The following is an 18,134-nucleotide window of genomic DNA, read 5'->3' on the forward strand; positions in this document are numbered from 1 at the left end:
TGTCCTCCTCATAGTGTAATTTAGTTCTAGGGTTAGAATTATGGTATCTGCCATAGAGTTTCCTACAAAAATTACTAGAGGGAACTCTTGCGCTACAGTCATTGTACCAGCATGGGAATTGTGGGAAGTACATGGATTTGCCTTATCTTCGTGCTTGTGGATTCAGGTGTTCTTGTGGCTTTGTACACTACGCTATATCAATGTTATTGTCGTAAATTTCAGCGCAATATATACTCTTCGAAGTGCAGAAGACGCCGGGAACACGCACAATTGCTAATAATTGCAACGATTGGGCTTGTCCAGGTGGCCAAATCGAAACGCGCCAAGCGTCTCAAGGCAATGGCTTGTCCGCGATAAATTAATAAGGGCGTTTCATTCGCTTGTCGGTACTTGCGTCCGTGGCTTAATGGTTTCAATATCAGATTTTTGTGCTAGAGTTCCTGTGTTCGAATCCTGTCGTCGGACAATTTTAATTATGTTTCCTTAATCATTTATTACGCAATACACTGTTGAAAATGACGAATTCACAAAGCCGTTTGAAGCCAAAAGGACGAAGTTTAGGCGAATCCATGTACTTCCCATGCTGGTACAACCACTCCCATTGCAGCTCCCGTAGACACTAGCGCCAGAGTTCCCTTTAGTAATTCTTGTAGGAAACTCTATGGTATCTGCCACCGGCGATTATTGAAAAATTTGCTGCAGAAAACACCATCACCCTAGATGTAGTGCCGATCACGACAATGCGGTGATATTGCTAAACATCTGGCTATGCAGGCTTACCAAAAATTTACCAGGAACCGCCCACAAGGCAGAGCAAGTTTGGACTTAGTTCCAGTGGTCATGTGTTTGGGCGATTTTTGCTTTGGAGAAAAGATGAAAAATGACCACGTATCTGCGTGCTTCCTTGCAAATGACCTGTAAGCGCGTAAATGCGGGGGTGCTACGTCAGTACAGCGTACGACAAAAAGTATATCCTCATCTTTTACATTGGTGTCGCGAAGTGCCACACTCTTTTGACATTGGCAATTCTTTAAGGGACGTCCGGCGCACAACTTCCTTAGAATTCGAATACAGTTCCGTGTAATATCGGCACTTAGCTCTACGTGCACAAAACAAGTTTGGACAACCAAGTATAAACGTGCTGACGTGTTCTTCTGTGAGCAGCATGACTTAAACAGGAGGCATTCTTGTTAGTCGAAGAACTTGCACTGCGACATCATTTCAAGGAGGGTACAGTGAATCCATTACTTGAATATTTTAAAGTGAGCGTAGAAAAACATTTAGCAGATAAAATTTGTAGTCTATTTTTATAATGCTAACAGAAATTATATTTGCATAAATAATATTGACAAACTAATTATCCACCACATTTAGCACAAATCTAGGAAATTCTGTATCTAAGTTAGGGGATCAACTGGCTTTTGGTGGTTGGTAGCACTGCGACAAGTGCACTTGCAAGGAAACTGGGTGTTCTTTCTTTACGTCACGCTTCGTTTGTATATATTGCGTTATTTTGTGACTTTAAGATTGACTCAGTTTGACTTATTTTTGCAAGTTTGTGTGCTTTTTATGCGATTTTTCCCTTCCCGTTTTCTATTCAAGAAAATGACTAGGCGTCATGTTTATAGCGTATTTTTTCTTTGTGAGGAATGGGATCTTTCTGTTACTTCGTTATTTTTGTATATTATATTGTAATTAGTGGAACCTGTGGGTTCTCCTGTTTTCTTATATTTTGTTGTTTGGCTGTTCCTGTGCATTTTTCTGTTTCCGTTCCGTACCAAGTGGCGTACTCTATTCTTTGTCGTTGCTTTACTTTAGTTTTTGTGCACTGTCATCTTGTTCTTTCTTTCCTCTTCACTTCTCTTCTTCAACTTCTGTTTCTATTACCTGCTTCCTAAAGAGTATCCAAGCGCGTTGTGCGCTTTCGGTGGCAGTTGCCGGGCTGCTTTTTCCTTTATTTCCTGCTCTGTTTATTGTAGGTATGTTTCATATGGAATATTATTATTATTATTATTAATAATAATAATAATAATAATAATAATAATAATAATAATAATAATAATAATAATAATAATAATAATAATAATAATAATAATAATAATAATAGTAATCTCTTCCCGTGACCCTACATTGGATGTAATTTTATGGGAAAAAGAGTAGCCTGCGCCACTTAGGACGCCGATATCTCCTAAACGTCTTGTATTAAAAAACTGCCGTTTCCCCTCTAGCCAGTAATGTGACCTCTACCATCGTTCGGCATAAAATTGTGCAGACATTTCCACCACTGATAACGACTGGTGGTAAAGTCGCACATCAGTTAAACTTTGCAACTGCCCCCAAGAAATGTCGCAAATGTCTCCCCCCCCCCCCCCCCAAAAAAAAAAAAAGATGTCGAGAGACGTTGGCATTTTTGTCGAAGTCGGTTACTCGATTAACCCAGCGAATGCGAAATATGTTAAGCCGCAAGCTCGACAGCAGAATGAAACTTTTGCCCACGTATGGCTGCCGGGTCGCAGAACACATGCTTCTCGGCGCCCTTCTCACTTCTCAAACAAGAAAAAAACAAAAACGAGCTGTATTATCTTTGCGTTTAATACGAAGCTGAAACGCGAAATATACGCAATACTTCTCTGTGACATTTGTGCCAAAAATGCGAGTGGTAGGCATGCATTAACTTAAAGCTTTTAGTTGTCATTCTTAAATTATTTTAGCACTGCAACGACAGTTACGTTTTTGTCGTTTGTAATGTCGTTGCAATTTTTGCTCTCAGAAATGCGGTGGGTTAGCGTTTCTTTGTTATGTTACAGTATTACGGGCTGCGCTCTTGGAACACACGCAGCAATTCTGCAAATTAGCGATGTATGACGTGCGAAAACCTGCCACTTGAGGAGTAAAGCAGAATACAGTGATGCTGTGCATGGTCACAGCCGCTATATTTCCTGGTCTAGAGATTAAGGCGCTATATTCCGGACACAGAGGACCCACGCTCGAAAGGGAGGGACGCCACAAAATATTATTTTTTTATCCTTTCAATTTTTTTTTCAAAGTTCGGCCAAGGAGTTGATGATTCTCTTATAATCTCATTTTAGCATCAGACTTTCACATCAGTTTCAGGATTCAGAAGTGGACAGTGGCAGGAACCTCAATGGAGGCTTGAAAGGGTTGTAGGTATGGTTCACGATTTCAAGTAAAGTACATGCTTTAATAAAGGAATGAGCTTATCGGTGTGTATGAACTTCGGCTTGCAGTTTACGCATGCTGTATGTTCTAAGTTAAGCATTATATAATTTACTAAAGAGGAAGCTCTCACGGGGCAGGGAAACTGCACAAGCGCAGCCTGGCCATTTCGCCAGGAATGCGATATTCGATTACGAAAACTCTTCAATGTTACAATAATCAGGAAGAAAGGCGGTAGTAAATTTTTAATTGCGAATTTTAATCAGTTTTTAATTCAAGCGTTCGATGCGACAGATATCGAGAAGGCAAACATACATGTATTGTGTAATTAACCTGGACCCTTTGCACCCGCCGTGGTTGCTCAGTGGCTATGGTGTTGGGCTGCTGAGCATGAGGTCGCGGGATCGAATCCCGGCCACGGCGGCCGCATTTCGATGGGGGCGAAATGCGAAAACACCCGTGTACTTAGATTTAGGTGCACGTTAAAGAACCCCAGGTGGTCGAAATTTCCGGAGTCCTCCACTACGGCGTGCCTCATAATCAGAAAGTGGTTTTGGCACGTAAAACCCCATAATTTAATTTTTTTGGACCCTTTGTTATGGCTACAGTGCCGACTAGTCTCTCCCTCTGCGAGGAAATTGATGTGCCACTTATGACTGGGAGGGACGTTTGCGATTGCTAATGCCTACCCTACTGGAATGGCCGATAGCCCTACCTGCGAGACCTGTAGATGCGAAGAAACCACCGAGCACCTGTGTTGCACCTGTTCTCAGTACAACGTCCAATGCGTTTCCCTCCTGACAACCTTTCACCGGATGGACTCCAGACCATTTTCTCAGTCAAAAATACTAGGACCGTGGCCACATTTGTTCCTGGCGCAAAAAAAAAAAAGCAAGTCGGGCACTAGAATAATTATTGAAGTGCACTGGCCCGACTGGCCACTTACAGTCCTCGCCTGAATCTTTCGTCGTGTTCGCAGTTTTCACTCTATCCCTCTTTTACTGTTGCTATTCCCCTTTGCCTTACCTCCCGTATGGGGCCAAAAACGGGTCGCTGGTCTGGTTAACCTCTCTGCATTTCTTTTTTTATATTCCTTTTATCTAACTCGTCCCGCAGAACCCATAAAGATTAAAGCAAAATTTGGGGTAGTATTGCCTGTCATAGAACGGCGCCTCTTGCCTTCGTGAACGCGTACTATAATGACTGCGTATCGCGACTAGGTATCGTCTGATCAGCATCAAGTGTTAACGAAAACAACGGGTCACCCACATATCAATCAGATTGAAAAAAATATATATATAAGGACGGGAGGGGACGTGGTGTTTGCTACGCAATTCGGTTTCCGTTCACTCATGCGTAATGAGACTATACGAAGACATACTTACGCTCTGGGCATTTTAAAAGTTGCTTTCATTAGTGGCATATTTACCACCTTTATAACCCACGTTTCACCTCCCTCCTCCCCTTCCTTGCCAGTGTGCACCATCTGAGTGAGCACCATTGGTGTTAACCTTTCTGGATTTCGTTCTCTTTCTCGCCAAAACAAATTATTTCAATCTTGTTTCACTTTTTCACTTTAGGTATGGCTGGCAATGTACAGAAAGTAGTTTGATGAATTTTCCTAATCGCACTTCTTGCACAATTAGCACCTGTATAGATTGTGTTCGCTTGGCCAACCGATAGAGCTTCACCAATGCAGCTTGCGTAGCTGATGTACAGCTTCCTCTACCAAACTTCTAAAAGCTTTACTTTGAACGCTTTGTAATATTGCACCCATTTGTTCCGCTGTTTTTAATCGTGCCGGTATATCGTGGCATTCTTTCTTTTTGTTTCGCCATGCAGTGCTACAGTTTCTTGGGGCACACGACAGTCTCCGTGCTGCTAGCGTACGTGGCACACGTGACGGTGGAGCTTCCGTTCGCCAATCTCAAGGCACTGCTGATGCAGCGCCGGCGAGCTTCGCTGGCGCTGGCCGCCAAGGGACACCAGACGCCATTGCAGGCGGTCGTGTGTGGATCCGCTAACGGGCACCGAGCGGCCGCAGCGCCTCAGCCCGGGCTCGGACACGTCAACTGTATAACGTAGGCGCCACGCTCACCTCCGTGGCTGCAGAGGTGTCGTCGTTGACTTCATCGTCGCCGTAGTCGAGGGAGCACTTGTGTACATCGAGGGAACGCCGACTTGAAGAAAAGTCGCGAAAGAATGTGTGCTACATGAGGGGAAAAGAAAAGCGGTGTGCATGGAGCCGTATGAGAGTTGGAGGAGTGCTTGCGTCTTTACATTGAACCATGACTGTCAATAAGCTGTCTCGTTTTGAACGTACCTGTCACACCGCCACCGTCTAAAAGATATCACCGATCCTTCACAGAACAGCACGCGGATTTGATGGACGACAAATAGGAAAAAGAAATATATCTGTGCTCTGTCATATGATACTCTCTGCTCAATCCTACTGAGGACCAACGAAGGATAATCTCTCAAGGGTCTAGAACACTGCTGTAGAATATTTACTCTTGTACGGAGTCTATTGCTTTCCATAACGCGAATAACTGCCCTCTTTCAGTCCCCATTGTGATATCCGTGTAAGCTCGTGGTAAGAGCAGTCGCTGCCTTCTCCTACATTGCCATGTAATGTACCGTTGAGCCTAGAGAAAGGAAAGCCAGGTTGTAGCTCAAAACATTGCAATTAGCGACATCCACAGCGTTAAACAGAAAGCACGAGGTTTTCATCCGCATAAAGATACGTGATTGCAGACAGTATTTTCTACACTAGGCGGTCACTTGGTTTAGTTGTAATCGCACTCATTATTCAATGGTCTTTGAACCACATTTTAGCTCCACGATGATGCCCTTCAACCAATCTTTTCAACTCGACTGTTCCAAGTCGGCAGCATGGGGAAACGCAAGTGACGCTGCTTGCCCCTCGTGTAACGACTATATCGTATTTGTGCCCGTTTGTATGCATGGTGCCGCATGATCCCCTTTTGCCACGAAAGAAAAAGACGGCTCGTTGTACGGTCTAGGTGACCACAGTGGTATTTGTGTGTGACAAAGATGGGAACAGGAAACGCAGGGAGTGGTTAGCCAGGGGTGGGTATCCGGTTGGCTACCGGCACCGAAGAGGATGGAAAAGGGAATTTAGGAAGCCGAGATGATTACACTTTGTCAATGTACGTCCTAGGTAAGATGTGTTTACTTGATGCTCACACTGTTCAGGTATTGCAGTAGGCTGTACTATAAGGGAAGACACTACGTATACAATGCAATATTCGGGAGAAGTGTCACAATCTGTTCATCACCGATGAAACTGCACGCATAAGGTTGTTGCATAACAGACGGAAGACCATCAAGCAGGCATCATCATCCTATGTTCTCTCTGGAAAACTGTTACACATGAAGTGTTTTATTATTATTATTATTATCATCATTTGCCGAAAATCACCTTGAGACTGTGTTATGCCCGACATTTGTGATTAAGCATATTTGTTTCGATTCATTGTCCAGGGGTCTGCAGGTGAATTTGTACGTGATTTTGATGGTCCTCATCTGCTTTTTTGTTATTGAGCAAATAAATTTTCGTTCCTGGCACTGGCGGATAACAGTGCAGTGGCTTTGCATCTGACGGCACATAAAATTCTTAGAATTTGCAATAACGACTGACCTCTAGCGAGATCCCCAGCGATGGCTGGATACAAAGGTAAGGGAGGCTGATAGTAATCTCTAGAAATAAGTACATTTGTGTGTATACTTTCATGACGTCTAACGTCGTGCACCGAATATATTTCTAAATGAAAATAAAACAGAAATGTCATGTGTCTGAGGCTTTTGCTTTTGCCTCAGTATTATACAAGCTAATAGATTCCTTTGTCGGCTGTGACTCATTCCCTATTTCTGGTGTCCTTAATCAAAAAACCATTATTTACCCACAATCTCATCAATTTAATTTTCATTTCATTTATTGATACTGTCAGGCCAACTTTGGGCTGTTACAGGAGTGGTAGGTGACAATGCAAGCAACAATATATTTACAGCATAAAGAAAACAAAGTACATTTGGGGGAATGCACTGATAGTATTACCATGGCAAATACAGCATGTAATACAATATCCAGGTGATTGCAGTATTAACATTTGGCCGAGTTATGGTATGCGTACACATTTGCTTTTGACATTTTCAAGAAAGGCACGTATAGACGACGTCCTTATTATTGAGTCTGATAATAGATTCCATTTTTGTATTGCTCTCGGAAAGAAGCTGTATTTGAAACAATCATTGCGAGTAGTAGTAGGAGGGATATACATACTGTGGCGATGACGAAAATATTGAGGGTCTCAAATGATAAAATTGTACAGCATGTTTGAATAATTTCTGCAAGCTTCTCGAGAAAGAGAGAGAGAGAGAGAGAGAGAGAAGGGTACATAGAAAGGCCGGGAGGTTAACCAGAGGTAGTTCCGGTTGGCTACCCTGCACGGGGCGAAGGGTTAAGGGGGTAAAAAGAGAAAGAGAGTGGAAGGCGGAGATAGAGAGAAAGAGAGATGAGCACGAACAAACCGCGTACATTATAGAGCGGTAGGAGGCGGCGTTCTTAAAGTCTATCGTGAAGATCCGCAGACCGCAGGAACCTTAACAACGCGACAGCGCGAATGTTCTTTGGGAGCACTGACCAAAAGCTTTGAGTTCTTATAATGGAAGATTGTCCAAATGGTCTAGTACTCTTTACATTATTTGTCTCTGGGCACTATATCGCGTGCAGACACAGATAATATCTGCAAGCGTCTCATCGATGTTGCATGTGGCGTACGTGGGGCTGTTGGCCATTCCAGTAAGGAAATCATATGAGTTCGTAAATGCAACGCCTAGCCGCAGACGGCACAGCATCGTCTGTTCACTTCGTGGTAACTCAGGTGGTAGGTGCATCCGTATGTCAGGAGAGCTCTTCGAAGTTCTCAGATTGTGCTTGCTGTCTCTATATTTAGGTGGGGCAATTCAAACAACGCCTCAATTTTCCTAAGAAACTTGACAAAATGAACAATGCTTGGGTGCGCTTTTGCATTGAACTTTGTGTGCTTTGAGGTAGAGCAGTGCACGGGCCTGATTTTTCGGCTCGAGCCCAGCCCGGGCGTACATACCAAGCCCAGCCCGGGCCGCATTTTACAATTGCTAGTAGGTACAGCGGGGCGTGGCGTCGCTCTAGGCACTCGACGTTTCTGCGCAGGCGCGAGTAAGAGCGGGTGCGAGAGAGAAAATCTGGGGCCCTTTGTTCCTTGAATATCTGACTCTGCCTAGTCAATAAGGTGAAGTTTCTTTGCGCGTGTTGTATGCGTTTGTCCCTAGGCGCGCCGGCATTGCAGAATGGGGTCGAGTTTGTTTACGCTCGGACGCTGGCAGTCGGCCCGGTGAAACAGGTGAACCAGCACGCACTGACGCCCCATTTGGTGATCGATGTGTCTACAGGTACGTCGGACAGACTGTCTCAGGCGTGCGGCGCTGGTGCTGAGTCAGTCATGCCGGATTATACCTTTGTCGCGCCTTACTATACCTTTGATATTACTCTACTTACTCTACTTACGCCTACTCGACGCCTTATTACCTTATATATTTATTATTACTATTATTATTATTATTATTATTACGCCTTACGCTACCTTTGATGATATTGCCTTGCTTAGTAACTCAGGGGACCAATTGCAATGCATGCTCACTGACCTGGAGAGGCAAAGCAGAAGGGTGGGTCTAAAAATTAATCTGCAGAAAACTAAAGTAATATTTAACAGTCTCAGAAGAGAAGAGCGATTTACGATAGGTAGCGAGGCACTGGAAGTGGTAAGGGAATACATCTACTTAGGGCAGGTAGTGACCGCGGATCCGGATCATGAGACTGAAATAATCAGAAGAATAAGAATCGGCTGGGGTGCATTTGGCAGGCATTCTCAGATCATGAACAGCAGGTTGCCATTATCCCTCAAGAGAAAAGTGTATAACAGCTGTGTCTTACCAGTACTCACGTATGGGGCAGAAACCTGGAGGCTTACGAAAATGGCTCTACTTAAATTGAGGACGACGCAACGAGTTATGGAAAGAAGAATGATGGGTGTAACTTTAAAGGATAAGAAAAGAGCAGGTTTGGTGAGGGAACAAACGCGAGTTAATGACATCTTAGTTGAAATCAAGAAAAAGAAATGGGCATGGGCAGGACATGTAATGAGGAGGGAAGATAACCGATGGTCATTAAAGGTTACGGAGTGGATTCCAAAGGAAGGGAAGCGTAGCAGGGGTCGGCAGAAAGTTAGGTGGGCGGATGAGATTAAGAAGTTTGCAGGGACGACATGGCCACAATTATTACATGACCGGGGTAGTTGGAGAAGTATGGGAGAGGCCTTTGGCCTGCAGTGGGCGTAACCAGGCTGATGATAATGATGACTCTACCTTCAAATAAATAAATAAATATATAAATAAATAAATAAAAACATCACTGATATTCCCGGGGAGCAATAGGGGCCGTAGTAGAGGCCGGGCCTGCTCCGCTGGACTTTTCAGGAGCACTTTTGAGTGGTCCCCTTTGATTGAAATAAACGCACGGTGCCTTAACAACCATGGTTGAACGCGACTACCTGATGTCACGCCGCGAGGATGATTGGCTTTGCACCTCGTCCACGTTAGGTTAGGTTAGCGGATTGTTGTCTTTGCGTCTAGGCCACGTTATGTTCTGTTAGGTTAGCTTAACGTTACCTTAGGTTAGGTTAGGTTTTTACTTGTTACTTGTGTGCTTCAGTGCATGAAACGACGTTTTGTTAACTGGAGCGTCAATGGATCTCTCCGCAAAGTTAGGGGATTTAAATCTCGAAACTGGTGTCGTCCTGAGAATTCGTTCCAAGTGGATCCGCCTTGCGAACTCCCAGGTTATAATTTGTAAATTGCAATATGGGCCATCATGTAATTAGTTTAAAACTTAATTAGCGAATTTTCATTAATTAGTTGATTTTCCATCTCAACGTTCGTGCAAGTATTGTGTGCCGCTTCGAGTAGACCAGCTCATGAAATAGAATTGTGTTATCTCTCACAGGCAATCTTTAATGATTTTTGAAAGTGTTTGCTGAAACACCCTCTGTGTGTGTATATATATATATATATATATATATATATATATATATATATATACCATAAGAAGCCAACTGTGGGCCCCTCGGTTAACCCCCTGTCTTCTCCTTGTATATATATATATATATATATATATATATATATATATATATACAGTAAAAGCTCGTTAACTCGAACCGCAAGGGGAAGCCGCTTCAGTTCGAATTAATGAAAGTTCGAACTAACGAAAGTGAAGGAGAGCAACAGTACACTGCGATTTGGAAGCAGTAGGGAATGTCAGAAATTTGGCGTGTCAGAAAGTGATCAAGTCGAAGCTCTGGGTCCGACTGTGCCACACCACCGATGTCCACCGAAACGAACGTTAGCCGAGGCTTAACACCATCACAATGAATCGCGACGGCCGATACCTCCTAAGCTGAAAACAGAGGTACACAACCGATGAAGACTGCCGAGACAAAGACGCCGAACATGTGAAGGTGGCGAAGGCCCTGATTTGTTGGTTCTTGATTGCAAGCGCAGCTGCGACGTACTTGATTCGCTGTGTTTTGGCGCTTGCCGTGCCATCTCCGCACAACATTAGCAGCTGTACAAGATTTGCAAAGCCTCCGAGATTCGCAACGGGCAAGAAGTATCGGAGGTTACGTAGAACGGAGAGGCGGCAGACGCCGCTGCCTTCTGGCTGACCCCGCGTCGGTTAGATTTTTTTCCGATTTTGCCTTCTCTCGCCGTTCTCTCCGTTTAGGAGGCCATACAGCCTTGTGTGTAGGCAGTAGGCGCGTTTCTCTGGCCGTGTGCCAGGCGAGCGTAGTTCGAATTATCCGTGAGGGAACCTTCTTGCGTTCGAATTAACGGACTTTTTTATACATAGACGTCTGTGGAGCTTGGCCGGACCAAATCGTACAGTTCGAATTATCCATAAATTCGAATTATTGAAGTTCGAATTAACGAGCTTTCACTGTATATATATATATATATATATATATATATATATATATATATATAATAAAATAAACATAACATAATAAAATAAATGCGCAAGTAGAAAGAGACACCCTTGCGTTAGCGCTAAAATAATAGTATCGAGATTGGTAATAGTGCCGTCGCAAAAGCGGTAACCACGAAATGGTTTGAAGTGCAGTTTTTTGTATAATTTATTTTTCCTGACAAGAAAACAATATTACTTTTTGTTAAAAAATATGATAACTTGATCTGTTTTTCTATTTTCTTTGCTAAGGTATACTAAGAACCCGTGTCACCTTTTCCATGAGCCTTTGCACGTGTCGCTTCAGCTTGGTACAGAATGCCTTGGACCATGGAATGCACAACGTTCGCCGTGTGATCGAAGACCCGACTTAGGCCCGTTAATGACCCGGCCCTAGCACGGCCCAGGCCCGCCGAAAAACGCTTCGGGCAGCCCGGCAAAGCCCACGGGCCGCGCCGGGCTGTAATACCGGGCCGGGTAATTGCCTTAGTGCACGCAAATTGCGGCAGTGCAAGGCAATATAGGGCACCACGCCGTTCCTCACAATATCCTCTCCTTATCGCGATCCCGCTCCCCAACGTGTTGTACTCACCACGGTCATATTGGGCATTTCGCTTCTCAATGGCTCCCTTGTTATTCCTTAAAAGGCAATAAAGTGCCCTAGTCTCCGGTGTCTCCAGTGTCTCCGGTGTATGCTCTGACACCTTGCGAATGCAGTATAAGGAATGAGCGAAATATGCCTACATCCAAGTGCCGCGAAAATATCTAAGCTCGTGACTTCAATGAGAAATCGAGAAGGGTAAGTTTGCCATGCAGTCACTGTCATCGCTGCTGCTGCGTAACTTTTCAAGGCTAAGAGACTTCTAAACGAAAAATCTACCACTCCATAACTTGATTCAATGTTTACATTTACTGTTGCTTAAGGGAGTGATAACACGGCGTTCATAAATAAAAAACCGGAAAAAAATGAGCGATAGAAGCAAGGTTCTTGCCGCCCGTAGTTGCGAACCGGTATGCAGTTTAGTGGTTTCTCCCTACACGCCTGTACTTGGTGAGTGGCTTCCTGCGCTATATTGACCAACATCATTCTTTGTCTTTCTTCGGCGACCACTTTTTGTCGCCTAACGAATGTTCAGCGTTGTCGCTTGGCGTAGGATGCGCCTGCATGTGTTGGAGGTTCCTCGAGTGTTATCGGTGGTTCTATCCGTTGTCGCCGAACCTTTTGTAGTCTGACTGTGTACGCGACGCGGATTTTGTGGCGCTTTCTGGAGGGCACACGCACCAGCAATTGCGCTGGAACCTTCGACGAGTCATGTATAAAAGTCGATGCGCTTGACTCGCTTAGATTTCGACGGCCGCCGACCATGCTCTCCAGTATCATTGAGATTTGAGTGCCACTTGTTTTGGTGGTCACAGGTTCGCCCAATAAAGAGTTAACGTTTTGAAGTCCCGCTTTTGACAGTGTGTCATTCTATGCCTTCACGAAAACGTGACAATATTAGCCGATTTCCTTGTAGTGGCAGTAGATTGGGATTGGTGTCCTCGTATACTTTTTTTGCAGCGAAGCTGTATAAGGTTAAGCGATTCGTCCGTCCGTCTGTCGGTCGCCTGTACGCCGAAAACTCCTCCGGCGCAACCCCATGTGCATGCGCGAAATGAAAAGAAAAAAAGAGAGAGAAAGGGAAGCGCGTGATTAGGCAACACCACCTAGGTAGCAAAAGACGTGTTCAGTTCGATCCATGACATCACGCTACCTGGCCCAAAATTTCCATTGACAAGGCTGGCATGATCAAAGCGGTGTCGTCAAAATTACTGTTGCCTACTCGGAAGCATCCCCATTAGATTCCATGGCAATCGGGCCACGTAACATGATGTCATGGATCGCAGCGGTGAAAAGGCCTCGTGCTATCTAGGTGGTGTTGGATTAGCTCCACCAGTAGTGACGTCGTTGCTCTTCGTCGCAGCCGAGCGCGCGCGCAGCAGTTTCTCTCCTGCTCCGAAATGGGTAGGCCACGCGTCATACGCACTCCTTAGGAGCAGGCAGCTTTCCATCAGCAACGCCGCGAGCAGAACCAGGAACGAGCTCGTCTACGCCGTGCCGATGCTGCAGCCCAGGCACAAGAAGAGGCTCGTGCAGCCAAGCGCAAATAGAAACAGCGTACCGAGTATCCGGTGATCCTACCAAGCCGTAGTTTAGTGAACCATCAGGAGTGACCCAGTGATAAACACCGAACCGCACGTTTCAGCTTGGCTGGTTAACCATCTGTACGGAGTACTTGGGCGGTTATCTTTTTCTTTAATGCTACGTTCGCTTGCACGTTTTAAATTCACTCGGACAAACATATGAACAGCTTATCTACCACTCATCTGACAAAACTACCTCCTCTGACAAAATGAGGTAGTTTTGTCAGATACAGATCAGATCAGATACAGGTACATTTAGCGCTTCTCTTACCCGTCAGCGACGCATTCAGGCAGAATGGCGTCACTTCTTTAAATTTGTTTTGACAGCATAGTCTCCTTCCAATCTTTTCTTTTTTTTCCCTGTTGATGCCTTAAAGCGGAAGTTTGTTTTCCTCTTCCACGCACTGAGTGGGTGCTGCCTGCTGCTGTATTGCCGAGTAGACTCCAACCTGGGCCACTAGGTATGCGCTACTGGGCACGTGCCACTGATTATAAGCCCAATCTTGGCCAATCTGCCCCACTGGGTGTGTCACTGTTACACAAGCGGCACAAAAATCTGAAATGCATTTATTACATATATGCGGTACTTCCATGTGCAGTAGACTTGTCATCAAAGTTTTTTCTTCGACAGAAATCATGCATCACCTTTGCCCTCGTCGCACAGACAGTTAAAAGCTGCAGGCAATGAGACTATGCTCGTGTCATCAGTTACTGCTCCTACCTTGATAACTAAAACATGCTTCGCGTCATTTGTACGATGTTTTCCTCTGGTCGATCAAGAGTGGTCGCCGAAATCCTGGAGGGAGCACGTGGACTTCGTTAACCTAATCTACCAGTGGAGAGCAAAAATGCTCCACGATTGTTTATGTACCGGAACTTGTTGCGCACACGTCACACAAACCGATTTCGGAAACGGTTCCTCACTTCTGCTCTGTGAGTTTTCATGGCAAACAGCGGCAATGATGTTGCGGACCGGTTTCCTATGAAGACGGAACTGACGTAAGCTGTTTGCACTCGAATCCGCACCTCGGCGGTGGAGCAAGTGAGAGCGATCTGGGGCGGAGTGAGTCGATCCGAAACGACCGTTGGAAATTGCGCGTCCGCTACAGATCAGCCCGCGGTAACCGGATTCGCTGCCGTAGGACAATAAATATTGCTCCATATAGACCAGTTGAAAACACCATTAGATTCCAACACTGAGTTGGATCAGCGTGTTTTAATGCGATTAGTATTCTTAGCATACTTGCCCCACTTTGGTGGGCTATGGCATGACTCATAAAGAAAAACATAACCCACGGTTAATTGCCCTCAGCACAGCAGAATTATGGTATACCCATTAGACCACCTAGGAATCCTCCAAGGCCGCCCTCCAGAGTTTTCTCTGCGCATTACGCCGTGGATACCACGAATGACTTGTAGCGGACTCACTAGAAATTCACCATCGGGCAGTTGAGAAAGGACATGAAATAGTATTTCATTGGTGGCCAAGTCACTGTGGCACCCTAGGAAACGAGAAAGCAGACGGAGCCGCTAGATCTTCACATATTATAATGCCGACTGCGTCGCTTTCCCGATGTCAAGAACAGACGCAGCGAGAAAGCTCCGTGTGCTTGCCCGCGAGCTTGCGTTGGCACAATGCAATTCGGCAGACTCTAGGAACCAGCGCCTTTGTTCCTTGGATCATAATCTGAAGCTCTGCCTTCCACATGGGTTACCACGATGGGAGGTAACTCTCATTTGTCACCTACGGCCTGGAGTGGCATTTACCAATGCGTACTCCTACCTCATCGCTATGACCACGAGCCCAGATGGTGAAGTTTGTGGGTGCAAAGAAACGATAGCTCACCTTCTCTTGGATTTTCGTCGTTTCAATGCACAAAGAAAAGTCCTCAGCACCAGGCTCGACAGGACTGACAACCGTTCCCTTACGGAAAGCTAGAATTCTTGGACCCTGGTCCCAGCCGACGTCGGCAAGTGCTGTAGTGTGCTTTTTAAAAGAAACGGGACTCATTGAAAAAGTATAGAATGTGGGAACTGATGAGTTCCCTTTTTTTAATATTGTCTTGCTTTGTTATCTTTTCTGCCCTTACCTCATCCCCCTGCGCAGAGTAGCCGACCGGACACCTAATCTGGTTAACTAAGCTTTCTGCTTTTCAACTCTTGTTTTCCTTCCTTCCACATAACACCCTTACCAAATTCAATCGTGCAAGCCAGAGCTTTGAGACGCTTGGCACGTGAGTCGCGTTGCGTGGCAACAATTTACTCAGAAAAGCAAAACCATGCGCTTTTCTGGCTGGTAATGGAAATTCAAGTTTTACGGCTGAGAAAGCAGCCGCTGCAATCGCGCCATATTTAATTCTAAGTCAGGTATGCTGAACCCCAATTCTACTCGTGCACTACGACCCAATCACAGTGCAGCACCTTGCCCTCTAAATGACGTCGCTCGCGATTATGCATAAAACCACAACAGTGCCTCCCCTTCGCACTCGCATGGCACACCTAGGAAAACCTTAGTGCCTTCAATGTGGACTTTACACGTTTTCAAAGCGATTTTAAGGGAAAATGGAGTCTGCTGAAGGTTTCTAGAACCCATGTCTACAAATTGGTGTTACTTTGATTTAAAAATTGTCTATGACTTGATGCTACTGGTGAAGTGGACATACAGCGAGCACGATTTGTCCTCAATGGCCACATGTTTCTGGAATTACCGTTTAGAGAGAACATATTTAGCGTATTCCTTAGTGAAAGAGTTGATCAGCAATTTATCGCACACTTTTTGATGTCCGCCGATGAAAATATGGCGCCGACAAATAAATCGCATGTTTATCTGCAGTCAACCTTAGAATGACTGACATTTGAAGTTGGAACACTAGGTATATACATGCAAGATGTCTAACGTAACCTTACTTAAGTAAATGCGAATAATAACGAGCATGCGAGGTAAGCCAATGCATGGCTGTTTGCAGCCACCTTGCACAATTCAGTGTATTAGAGAAATAATGACGTTTTTAAATATTGATTTTGCGAGGCATGCTTGTGTGAAGCCATACGTGTGTTGTCATTAAAAATATTGAATTGTTTGCATGAGACTGTACCCTTTGGCACAGCCTTTGTTTCACGCTTAATAATATCTAATCAACGCGAGGAATAACACCATCGTGGTTCTGTCGATGGTTGGCATTTTACGTGTCCGTCCGTGAACAAAAATTATCATCAGCAGCACTGGCTTATAACCCTAAGCAAGCGAAAATGTCATGGCTCATCTCCCTCGTAATTTAAACGCTACAACCATTCAGCAAAATGAGAACAGCGCAGAATTCATTTGAATCACGCTTACAACGTACAGAACAGCGTACGTTTTATTAAAGAACAAGCTCAAGACAAGCGTCTGTCATCATAAGCAATGGCTCGTACATCCGTAAGCAATGGCTGATACCCCCGTGGGCAAGCGAAAAATGCAAAATCTCATACCCCCTTAAGGCAGAGGCTACAAGCGCACAGCAAAGTGAAGTGAACGGTGCATACATTCATTGAAATCACTCATACAGCACACAGAACAGCTCACGTTTCAAATAGAACAAGCTCAAAACAAGCATCCGAACCATCAATAAAGCATTGCATACCCCCCTCAGCAGTTGCAGGGATGATTTTGCAACCGCTTCGCTGGGCATACACTTTCTCAGGGTCGGGAGGGCGAGTCACGTTTTTTATTTCACGCCTTCGTTCACAACACGGTCGCTAGCCCGTGTAGCACAGAATTGAAGCTAGTATTTTAAATAACGATCTATAAACCTCGCCACTGGCGACAATTGCGTGGCAGCTAAGCACACATGCCCGCTTAAAGCTGCTCACTGAATAATCGATGCTCGAAGGGAAAGCTTTTTTTTTTCTGTGCAATAAAATGTAAGATTCGAAACCGCAAGTCTCGAGTAATCGTTGCTTAAATACGAATTTGATTTTCGCTCTTGTATTGCTCACGGCTGTAGTACATGTGCCACCACCTGCGCGAAACCTTTATTTCGCCGTTATCGCAAATTTAAGGAAGAAAATAAGCACTCTAGGAAAGAAAAGAAGCTCAGATGCCACATGAAGCACTTATAGCTACTTTACAACAAAAGCAGGAAATTCTAAGACAACGAGAGCTCTGCGCACGAATAGGAAGGCTCAATATTAATAAGGTAATAGACAAAGCGTGATGTACTGTAGAGTTGTAAACTTGCATGGCTCAAAGGCACGGTTATAGGGTTTAAGTTAAGTTTACAGCATACGGTGAGTTCAGTACGCGGAGGAATTAGGTGCACGAAAACCGAGCACGAAATGAAAACGAGGAGAAAAAGAGCTTGCTCTCTACGGTGGGGGGCTTTTGCGAATCAGCGATTTGTGGCGTCCTACGTGCAGTGAGTCACAAAAGAAAGAAACGGTACACGTGTAACGGAGCTGACTCGCAGCTAAATCATTTCGACTAAATCCGACGTAAAAGTAAGTGATGCAGACCCAATGCGACATTTTTTTGCAATGTATGTGAGGCGAAGACTTTGCGAAGCCTCGGTTGACTAAGTGCTCTCTGTTTGCCCATTTTTGCTCCTGCATTTTTGGCGTAATGGAAACCGGCGCGCGCATGTGCGCTCGTGCACCCGCGCTACGCAGTGTGACAAATCTTACATTGTCCTGCATTTCTTCATTCCTTGATTTT

The 18,134-nt window shown here is 44.9% G+C and overlaps 1 protein-coding gene across 1 annotated transcript in view; it reads left to right on the top strand.

Annotated features, from left to right (window-relative positions):
• Positions 1-6,765, top strand: part of LOC135905894 (nose resistant to fluoxetine protein 6-like) — a 78,312-nt gene extending 71,547 nt beyond the window's left edge. Inside the window, exon 16 of the mRNA XM_065436997.1 lies at positions 5,020-6,765. Within this exon, the coding sequence (XP_065293069.1) occupies positions 5,020-5,262 (243 nt within the window). The 3' untranslated portion in view covers positions 5,263-6,765. The remainder of the gene's footprint in view (positions 1-5,019) is intronic.
• The last annotated feature ends 11,369 nt before the right edge of the window (positions 6,766-18,134 follow it).

The sequence above is a fragment of the Dermacentor albipictus genome, chromosome 1, assembly GCF_038994185.2.
Source record: "Dermacentor albipictus isolate Rhodes 1998 colony chromosome 1, USDA_Dalb.pri_finalv2, whole genome shotgun sequence".
In the NCBI taxonomy this organism is placed as follows: domain Eukaryota; kingdom Metazoa; phylum Arthropoda; class Arachnida; order Ixodida; family Ixodidae; genus Dermacentor; species Dermacentor albipictus.